This window comes from Sylvia atricapilla, chromosome 5, assembly GCF_009819655.1.
Source record: "Sylvia atricapilla isolate bSylAtr1 chromosome 5, bSylAtr1.pri, whole genome shotgun sequence".
Taxonomy (NCBI): domain Eukaryota; kingdom Metazoa; phylum Chordata; class Aves; order Passeriformes; family Sylviidae; genus Sylvia; species Sylvia atricapilla.
In genome coordinates, this window is record NC_089144.1 from 65321667 (window position 1) to 65332881 (window position 11215).

Consider the following 11215-nt stretch of genomic DNA (forward strand, 5'->3'; position numbering starts at 1 on the left):
GCGGTGATTTTTCTCCCATCAAAGTTTGTTTTCATTACAGTCTTTGATAGCTGTGAGTTTGTCTTCCTCCCTAGAGGGTGTGACAGATTTCTAAGAGACACCTTACTGTCTGTTTTATGCTATGTGAAACTTCTGTTTTGCTGGTGATGCACTAACCTGAGTTCAGAAAAACAGCCTCAATGTTTTTTTATTGGCTTAAAGCAGTAGAATACGTGTTCTCTCTCACACACTCACATGCACATACAAGTTAGCCCATCTTGCCATCCAAACTGGAGAGATTAGTTGACTAGAACACAGAAACAAGTGAACTGTGTGTTCACCGACCCACAGACCCAACATCTGGCTGTCCTCATAGCTGAGGTGTGAACAAGACACACTGCTTTAAGGGCTCTGGCCTCCTCAGTTGAGTTGACCAAGTTCCAAAATGACTTTAAGCAGAGCTCAAGAACAAGGCTCGTCTGCATGTATTTTAAGCTAGAACTATCTGTAGATTCCAGCCCTGTAGAAGGTGGCAGTGCATATTCATGTACCAGGTGCACTCCTGCTGTTAAGTAATTTTGGTCTGACCCTTAGCACGTTGTCAGCATGCTTCTCAGGATCAGAGAAACACATGGTCACAGCTGGGAAATAACACCAGGCAAGCTACTGCTTGATATACCCAGGGAGGAGGAGGCTTCCTTCCATTTAACCTCCCTTTGCATTTATTTTTCTTTACTGCTTATTCAGTTCCTGGTTTATAGTTCTGTGCTCCTTCTCATCTGCTGGTTCTAGGGGTTTTAAGCAGTCTTGATTTTACTCCTCATAAAATCCCAGAGAGCATTGATTATGACTTGAGTTAAGCAAGTGGCATATGAAATCTCAGAGGTTTGCAGCCATGGGGGAATGTTATGATGAATGTATTTCTTCTGAGCAGCAAAAGCTTTGGGGTATTTTGCCAGCTCTGTTCTGGGTCTCAAATGTTACTAGTAACTTGCACTCGCTAGCAACATTTTACTTGGGGCATTTGCCCAAAACTTTGAAGCTGATCATTTGTTTGGTGAAGTGGGTGTGTGAAGTATGTTGAGAGGCATCTCTCCTCATTAATTACTTTTCTACCTCTGTCAGAACCAGGAAGTGTAAAGGCATCCACAGAGCTGAAAAAGATACTTCTTAGGAACTAAATGACAGTTTGTGGATAAAAAGCACATCACATAGACTTTATTGGGAACTGTTTCTTGACTGTGTTCCAGCACCACTGTTACTTTTTCCTTTTCCTTTTATCTAACCCCCTATTTAATCTCTGATCACTGACTATTTAATGCACTTAATCCAGAGTAGAGAAAAAGAAAGAAAAAAAGCTTGCTCCGATTTACTTCTTGTTTCTTAGGTATTAACAGGAGATATTCATGTTTGAAAATAGTGAAATATAATATCTTCTCAATTATGTTTTCTACATGATAGCAAAATAAAATCAGATCAACCTTCTGATGTTCTCCCAACCAGATGACTGCTTCAGTCTGAAGGACTGTGAGAAATATCCCTTTTTTTCTGTCTCTTCAGTTCCAGAAACCAAATGACTTCTCACCCCCTTTCCGCTTCGGGACAGTTCCCAACGGCAGCACAGAAAGGAACATCCGCAACAACTACCCTGAAATGCACAGCTACATGGTGAAGTTCAATCAGAGGGGGGTGGACGATGCACTGTTCTCGCTGAAAACTGGGTGAGGCTTTCTTTCATGCTTGCTCGCCACAGAAAACTGACTTTTTACATGCTTGTCTGGAAAATTTACTTTTTAGGGTTTGAAAAATAAGCCTCTATTATCGTTCCGTGGTTAAAAGTCCACACGTAGCACAGTAGCACAGGAGAGTAACTCTGTGGTTCTTTTTGCCAGGTTTTTCTATTGACAACTGTATAAGAGTTTCTGGTTCTGCTGTGTTTATAAGAAATTAAAAAAAAAAAAAAAGAAAAAGAGGATCTAGTGTATTTCTGTGTACATAATCCAAGCGTGTATTGGTCCCAAAGACCTTGCTTCATCAAGATGTTTTATAGTGGTGGGTTTTTATGCATACAGAGGAAAAGCTCAAAGGTCTCTGTGGACAAAGTTTTTTTCAGAGCATTTATATTGTCATCTGGAAATTCCTTTGTTTTCCCTCCTTCTGTGTATAAAAGATTATGTTAATCAGGAAGCTCTCAGACTAATCCCACCCCAGTGTATCATCAGCTAATGTAATGTAATGGAAGGTAGGTTTGAAGCAAATAGTTTGGAAGTAGCCTACTCTCTGGAATATTTTAGTATCAAGGGCTAAACAAAACATTATTTGAATAATATGAAAGTATGAAAATGTAAGCATTTCCTTGGGTAATTTTGGAGATGTGGGAAAAATCGCTAGCAAAAAAGCATGCTTGAATAGCTCATCTTATTTTAATAACAGTGAATCTGCAAAGGATCTAACTCAAAATGACATTTTGCAAGCCTTTGTCCTTTGTAATTAAAGACCTCCCCTCAGAACTGACCATTTTGGTTGTCAGAGCTCAGCCTCAGTGAACAAAAAACGTTTTTGCTTGCACTCATGTTGCACTCTTACCAGAAAGTTCTTTCCAAAGCAGAAATTAAATGTTTAGCCCATTTAATTACTAGATTGACTGAATATTCCTAAACCTGTTTGCCAGGTTCAGAGGCCCACAGCCCATTACAAATGGTTGTACCATTGTTGGATGTCATCCTGGGAAGGGACATTTGCCAGGATAGTCATCATTCAGGAAATAAATATTCACTGTCCTGGAAATATATGGATGAAATAGAGCTCATCACTTGTGATAGATGTCAACCTAGCTTCATATTCCCCCATTGGACAGACATCCTCACAGATGAGCACTTGAACTGTAAATATATGTGCAGGAGATATACTGTAAGCATAGTATCTGAGAGAGAATGTGCAACTGGAAGGTCTTAGGTCATTTGCCATAAAATGTTACATTTCAGATCTAGTGGAAGGATTTACTCCTCAACTCTCTTTGGGTTTGTGGGAGATGCAGCCTCCTGAGACTGCCCCTCACATCCAAATCAATTTGTTGCAGTGTGAAAAGGCTCTCATCAGGCTGTTGTGCTCTCTACACAGTCCATAATGGGGATTTCTCTGTGTTGAAACAGAATTTTTGTTGTGATTTTCACCTGAACATTCTTTAAGAAAGACCAATTCAGCGTGGTAAACCCTAAAACTGTTGTTGTAGCCAGTTGACACTGGTAAAGATCTTCTCACACTAACTGAGGGGTAAAACAGTGTCCTGACTGTATTTGATTTGAAAAAAATACATTTTTCTCAGCTAAGTCATGCTGACATTTGAATTGGAGAAAATATTTTCCTTATTTAAATCCCTACTTTGCTGTCTAATATTGATATATTTTATAAGGCATTTTAGATTCTTTTGAGATGAAAGGCAGTACAGAAATATAAGCTATTCTTAAGGATATAGATCCCGTTGACTTCATCTTCATTCATCTTTATCTTGCAGTATGTTTGTATTCCAAATTTTCTTTAAGATCAAGAAATTATGATTACCAAATAGTCAGAAAAAAAATAGATGATCCTCATTTATAACCCAGGTCCACCTATAAAACAGCTTTAGGCTTAGATTTTATTTAGCTATGGTGAGGATGAAGATGATTCCTGAAAGATGAGATACCACTGAGAGGGACCTGGACAGGTTCAAGAAGTGGACACACGGGGATTTAATGAGATTTGACAAGGCCAAGTGCAAGGTGCTGCACCTGGGTTGGGGCAACCCCTGGTATCAACACAAGCTGGGGGATGAAGGGATCAAATGCAGTCCTGCTGAGGACTGGGGAGTGCAGGTGGACAAGAGGCTGGATACCACCCAGCAATGTGCACTCACAGCCCAGAAACCCAGCTGCACCCTGGGCTGCATCCAAAAAGCAGTGTAGGCAGCAGGATGAAGGAGGGAATTCTGCCCCTTTGCATCTGCAGTGCTGTATCCAGCTCTGGGGTGTCATCTTCTGAACAAAAAAAAACATGGACCTGCTAGAGTGAGTCCAGAGGAGGCCACTGAGATGATTAAAAGGATAGAGCACTTCTCCTGACAAAGAAAGGCTGAGAGAATTGGGATTGTTCAGAAGGCTTTAGGGTGACCTAATTGTGACCTTCCTGAAGGAAACCTACAGAAGAGCTGGAGAGAAACTTTTTATAAATGCATGTAGTGACAGGACAAGAGAGAATGGTTTCAATCTGAAAGATTAGATAGATAAGATATTGGGAAAAAAATTCTTTTGCTTGATGGTGGTTAGGCACTTTACTGTGAGGTGATGAAGTTGTGGATGCTCCATCCCTAGGAGTGTTTGAGGCTGGGCTGGATGGGATTCTGGAAAACCTGGTCTAGTGCATGGTGTTCCTGCTCATGTCATGGGGGCTGGAACAAGATGGTCTTTAAGACTTTTTCCAACTCAAACCTCTCTATGATTCTACATAACATATTGCAGTCCATCTGAAAGACGTTAATTTCTTCCTTAGCTACCTTAAAAACACCTTTGATTTCATGCAGATTTTATGTTTTCTGTACTATACTCTCTTGTTTATTGCATCTATGCAGGAAGCTGGATGCTTTCATTTATGATGCAGCAGTGCTAAACTACATGGCTGGCAGAGATGAAGGCTGCAAGCTGGTGACAATTGGGAGTGGGAAAGTGTTTGCCTCCACTGGCTATGGCATTGCCATCCAAAAGGACTCAGGCTGGAAGCGCCAGGTTGATCTTGCGATTCTACAACTTTTTGGAGATGGTAAGTGACAAAAAAAAAAAAAAAAAAAGAAGTGCTGGAATTTTCCTAAGAAATGCCGAGTTTTGCGTGTAAGAAATGGAAGTTTCTAGCTCTGGCACTTCAGATGTGAGTTGAGAACATGGAATTATTAATGGGGATTTTTTAGAGCCAACACACCAAAAATGCGAGGATATTGCTTCTTTCATGTTGTTGATGCAGGGTAGCGATATCATCAAAAGCAGTGCCAAAAGCACTAAGTATTCATAGAACAAGCTCAGATGTGTGTTTGAAAAATATCTTACGGGAGAAATGTCTTGTAAAAACAAGATTTCTGGTGTGAATTTTTCGGTAGCTTTGAGGTTTTGCCACGACCAAGCCCTCTAATTATACCAGACTGTCTGTGGTTATTCCATACTTTATAACGCTAGACAGGATCAATCCATGCGGAGTTTACAGAATTAATGGATAAATATTTCTGGATGAAGGAGTTAGATCAGATTTTCCAAAACCAAACCAAAACCCCAAACAAAACAAACCCAAGGAAGAACCTGAGACTCAGAAGCATATTTTGGAATGAGGTTTTAATTAGAAGATTATGGTTACCTAGTTCACCTCTTAATTTAATAAGAAATTGCTAGTATTACCAAAAATTGTTCATGGGAAAAGAAATTCCTTCTTACGAAGTATTTTCTAGTCTTTCCATTTCACATTACATTTTCCTATGTCTTTTTATGAATAAATAAAATTTCACAGGTTATTTTATTTTTAAGTATTCTTTCCCCCCCTGAAATCTGAAAATAACATAAAGATTATAAATATGGAAAGAACGTAACTTGGACATACTTCAGAAAATTGGCCACCTGACAGATAGGTTTTTTGTTTCTTAAAAAGCCCAGTATGTATTATTTCAGAGAAGGATGTAAGTTCTTCACAAAGCTTGAAAGAGTCTGTTATGGCACTACTTAAATGTATGGATTTTTTTCCCTGCCACTGGACTGGAGGCTGAAAAACTAACTTTCCTAACAACATGAAATAATTTGTCATCCTGCAAAATTAGTTTGTTATAAATGTCTCAATATATGTGTGTGTATGTGTGTTTACTTCTCTCTCACCCTTCGTGAAAGTACCATAATGGTAGTAAGTGATGTATGAAATTAGCATACAGAACATTTGCTCCTAGCTGATACAAATTAGTAACGTTTTCGATTGGTCAAAGCCTTTGGAAGTGTTGAATTTGGACAAAATTGAAGACGAGAAAATCAAGTAAAAACACTCAAATATTTTTTGGAACATTGCACCTGGTTTTAATGAGCTATTGATATGATGGGAAAAAAACTATTGAAACCATCAATATTTTGATTCCAAGTTGGAAACATACAATGTTTTCATCTAGAAGTGATTAATTTTTGTCTACCACTATCAGTCACTAATTATTTCCCCTTCATTAATTTAATGAAAGTGGATGTTTGTGAGGCCAAGTTTTCCGTCATTTGGTGGTCAACTGTCTCAGGATCTCGGTGTAGACATCCAGCAAGTGTCACAGAGGTGTCCTGTAGTACAGCTTGTTATGGCTAATATCAGACTGTGGAAAAATCCTGTTGACTTTCTTGTGACAAATGGCACTTTCCCCCATCAGAAAGGCAGTCAGGATATTTTACGGATGTTGTAGATGTGGCAAAATAACGTGGAGACTGGAAATAACATTAGATCAGCTTCTTGCTTTCAGTCTGCCCCACTTTGAGTGTTGCAGGATTATCTAATCTGTTTCTTTGCTCCTGTCTGTCATTCTAGGGGAGATGGAGGAGCTGGAAGCTCTCTGGCTCACTGGCATTTGTCACAATGAGAAGAATGAGGTTATGAGCAGCCAGCTGGATATAGATAATATGGCAGGTGTCTTCTACATGTTGGGAGCAGCCATGGCCCTCAGTCTCATCACCTTCATCTGTGAGCATCTCTTCTACTGGCAATTCCGCCACTGCTTCATGGGGGTCTGCTCTGGCAAGCCTGGTGTGGTCTTCTCCATCAGCAGGGTGAGTGCCATTAACTGTCAGGGATGAACAGAGGCTTTATTCAGACAGTCCTAGGTACTGGAGATGGGAATATCCACCAAGACTGTCTTATACACTGGTGGCAGTCTGCACAGTGTCATCTTTGCACATGTAATGTTGCAAAAACGTGTTAGTTTTTTTTTTCTGGGACATCTCTGGTCTCTGCTGGATTGTGGTTATGGAAATGGAAATTTCACATGGACGTGAAAACACAGGAAAAGACAAGTCAGCTGTTACTGTTTGCTCCCCCAAAGTGAGTTGTGAGGAGGCCAAATCTGGGGACCCCCCCAAATGTAATCGAGTAATGATGGATAATATGATTAGAAATTTGGGAATTTTATATTGTCCTCTGAATTACAGCTTTTCAGCTGAACTTTTGTTAACTAGAAGTGTGCTTTCATTGACAGTCAGAAGTCCTTAACTGAAAGCCATGCCCTGAGCTATGCAGAAATCTTTCCACAGAGGATGACCACATAAACTTAGCAATAGCTTTATGCAAATCTGCCTTAGGGTACAACATTTACATATAAAGCAGATTCTAGCCATTTCTGAGTCATCTTCTACTATAAGTGTTGCTAGCAGTATCCCATTTGGAGCTTTATTTTCCTTCTTTCAAGCCACTGGTCCTTTCTCCCGATCCATTGTGAAATGAGGTCAAATCTTGGCATTTTTTAGCTCAGCATGTGATGTAGCAGAATTTACTTTGATTGACCAAGGAGTATATAATTGCTGCATAACAGATTGAAGAGAAATGACAAAGCCTTTTGAATGCAAGGGCACAGCCTCTTTTCTATGTTGTTAGTTTCTAATGTGGTTTAGTCTGGAGATGAGATGGGGCATTGTGTTTGGTGACCCTTAGCTAAAAAGAGATTCTTTCATTCTGTGGTTTTCTGTTAGACCTGGGCCAGGTTGTTGAAAGGTCTAAAAGTGTTAATCATCTGCTAGCTGTTGAGAAACCATGATAACATGGTGTGATGATGTCCATTTCACAATTGGCATTAATCATCAGGCACCATTTGGCAGATCAGGGAATAAAGGAGCCCCTTTCTCATTCTGTCCTTTGGGATAGCTCTTGCAAACAGTTATGGGTGAAATGAGCTTGTGGAGAATGTGGAGGAATTGGGTCCTTCTGTTGTCTGATTTGAGTTTGAATAGAGGACTTTTGCTTTCAGGGATGTCATTTTGGAGCCTGTTATCACTGTTAAATTTAAGTGAATGCAATTAAAAACACTGTTGTACCTCAGTCAACCAGATGCAAAATACCTAAATACCTATTCAAGAACTCTGCTCTTTCTCTGTTTCCTTTTCTAATCCATGCTGGTGATAAATGCAGCTAAGTTTATGACAAATGAAGCTGTTCCCTATTTAAGATGGCTCCTGTCTCGTTGATTCACTGATGCCCAGATGATTTTCAAGGGCCAAAACAGACTTTCATCCTCTCATCCACACAGAATCATTTGTCTTGATTCTTTTATTCCCAAGGATATTATTGTCCCCATTTGCAATTCCGTGTTATACCTACTAGATTTAACTAACTCTTACAGATGCAAGCAGGCATTCCTGCATCCTGAAGATACAGCTTGAAACAAAGCAGAGGAAGAGGAATGGAGGGAAAAAAAAAATGTGAGGGTCAAGGAAGAGAGTCAGAACAGAAAGGGTTGGTGGAGAAGATTTGCTTTCATTTGATTTTATTGTGCTCCATGATGGAAGGCTGATAGGCCCTACTATCCTACAGGAACACCCTCTTGGTGCACAGGGTGCTTCCCACTTCAGGTCCCCTTCTACGTTTTCTTTGCAGGACTGCTCACCTTCCTTGCTTTCGCTCTCTCATTTCAGGGTATCTACAGCTGCATCCATGGTGTGGCCATTGAAGAACGCCAGTCAGCGATGAACTCCCCCACAGCAACTATGAACAACACCCATTCCAACATCCTCCGCCTGCTTCGGACAGCCAAGAACATGGCCAACCTGTCAGGGGTCAATGGCTCACCACAGAGTGCCCTGGACTTTATCCGCCGTGAGTCATCTGTCTACGATATCTCCGAGCACCGCCGCAGCTTCACTCACTCGGACTGCAAATCCTACAACAACCCCCCCTGCGAGGAGAACCTCTTCAGTGACTATATTAGTGAGGTGGAAAGGACCTTTGGCAATCTCCAGCTGAAGGACAGCAATGTGTACCAGGACCACTACCACCACCACCACCGCCCCCATAGCATTGGTAGCACCAGCTCCATCGACGGGCTCTATGACTGTGACAACCCGCCCTTGTCGCGCTCCATTGGGAAGAAGCCCTTGGACCTGGGGTTACCGCCTGCCAAGCACAGCCAGCTGGGTGACCTTTATGGCAAGTTCTCCTTCAAGAGCGATCGCTACGGGGGCAGTGGGACCCACGACGACCTGATCCGCTCAGATGTCTCTGACATTTCCACTCACACGGTCACCTATGGCAACATTGAGGGCAACGCAGCCAAGAGGCGGAAGCAGCAGTACAAGGACAGCCTGAAGAAGCGCCCAGCCTCCGCCAAGTCCCGGAGGGAATTTGATGAGATAGAGCTGGCCTACCGCCGGCGCCCGCCCCGCTCACCTGACCACAAGCGCTACTTCAGGGACAAGGAAGGGCTACGGGACTTCTACCTTGACCAGTTCCGGACCAAGGAGAACTCACCACACTGGGAACATGTGGACCTGACGGATATCTACAAAGAAAGGGGAGATGAGTTTAAGCGCGACACGGGAGGAGGAGGGGGTGGATCCTGCACTAACAGGGCCCATCACAAGCATGGCTCAGGCGAGTTTGGTGGAGGCAATGAGCACAAGCATGGCGTTGTGAGTGGGGTCCCAGCGCCGTGGGAGAAGAACCTAACCAATCTAGACTGGGAAGACCGGAGCGGAGCTAATTTCTGCCGCAGTTGCCCTTCTAAGCTGCACAACTATACGCCATCAACAGTGGGGCAGAACTCCACCCGCCAGGCCTGCATCCGTTGTGAGGCTTGCAAGAAAGCGGGCAACCTCTATGACATCAGCGAGGACAACTCACTCCAAGAGCTGGACCAGCCGCCTGCCCCTGTGCCCGTGGCCACCAGTGCCACCTCCTCCTCCAAATATCCTCAGAGCCCTTCCAATTCTGCCTCTAAGGTGCAGAAGAAGAACCGCAACAAACTCCGCCGGCAGCACTCCTATGACACCTTTGTGGACCTGCAGAAAGATGACTCAGCCCTGGCCCCCCGCAGTGTCAGCCTCAAGGACAAGGGCCGCTTTTTGGAGGGGAGCCCCTACGCCCACATGTTTGAGATGCCAGCCAGTGAGACCACCTTTGCCAACAACAAGTCCTCAGTGCCCGCCACCAGCTACCACCACCACAACAACCCCGGCAGCAGTGGGGGCTACATGCTTAGCAAGTCGCTCTACCCTGACCGGGTCACCCAAAACCCTTTCATCCCCACTTTTGGGGATGACCAGTGCTTGCTCCACGGCAGCAAATCTTATTTCTTCAGGCAGCCTGTGGTGGCAGGAGGGCCCAAAGCCAGGCCAGACTTCCGAGCCATTGTCACCACCAACAAGCCGGTGGTCTCAGCCCTTCATGGGGCTGTGCCAGCCCGTTTCCAGAAGGACATCTGTATAGGGAACCAGTCCAACCCCTGTGTGCCTAACAACAAAAACCCCAGGGCTTTCAATGGCTCCAGCAACGGGCATGTTTATGAGAAACTCTCCAGTATTGAGTCTGATGTTTGAGTGAGAGGGGAAGAGTGCGGGGAGGGACTGGGGATGTATGTGGAGCATGGGAGGGTGGGGTGGGATCAATCCCATCAGCTACTCTCCTGAGTTGTCCTTAGTTTGTGGGATACTGGAGTTGTGAGTAGTACAGCACTGGTGACAAGTGCCACCTCTTTGGTTTCCCCTCTTCCTCCTCCTTTCCCAAGCCTCCCGTTTTATATCTTTTTCCATGTTCTCACTCCTCCCATTCTCTTCCATTCCTGGCCGTTGCACTTTACAGTGATGTCGGAGTTGGATATCCTTGCTTGTGGTTTCAGGAAGCAGAGAAAAAGGCAGGGAAGGGGTGGGCTGAGGAGGCACAGCAGTGACTTTACTGTTCGCTTCTGCTGACTCCCAGCAGGGAAAGGCATGTGTGCACACATCTGTGTGTGTGTGTGGCAGGAGGAGGCAGCAGCAGCAGTGTAATGGACATGCAGGAAAATATGCTTGCTCAGGCAACTCTTCCTAAAACTGCCTAGAAAAGAGTAGTGTTTGACGTGGAGAAAGTGAAGGGAGAATAACAAGACTAACTTGATGATGCACTTATATGTTAGCTATATTGAGGTTCTTGATATATTATTTTGTGAAGACTATAGGGCTGAAATATATATATATATATGTGTATGTGTGTATATATATATATATTTGCATATATGCAG

At 43.2% G+C, this 11215-nt stretch overlaps 1 protein-coding gene across 4 annotated transcripts in view; it reads left to right on the plus strand.

The window, feature by feature from the left end:
- The window catches only part of GRIN2B (glutamate ionotropic receptor NMDA type subunit 2B), a 207943-nt gene extending 197404 nt beyond the window's left edge, over nucleotides 1-10539 (plus strand). For all 4 annotated transcript variants that reach the window (XM_066319846.1, XM_066319845.1, XM_066319849.1 and 1 more), the window contains exons 11-14: nucleotides 1540-1700; nucleotides 4586-4773; nucleotides 6544-6782; nucleotides 8637-10539. In XM_066319846.1, coding sequence (XP_066175943.1) covers nucleotides 1540-1700; nucleotides 4586-4773; nucleotides 6544-6782; nucleotides 8637-10535 — 2487 coding nt within the window. In that variant the 3' untranslated portion in view covers nucleotides 10536-10539. The remainder of the gene's footprint in view (nucleotides 1-1539; nucleotides 1701-4585; nucleotides 4774-6543; nucleotides 6783-8636) is intronic.
- Nucleotides 10540-11215: the final 676 nt, after the last annotated feature.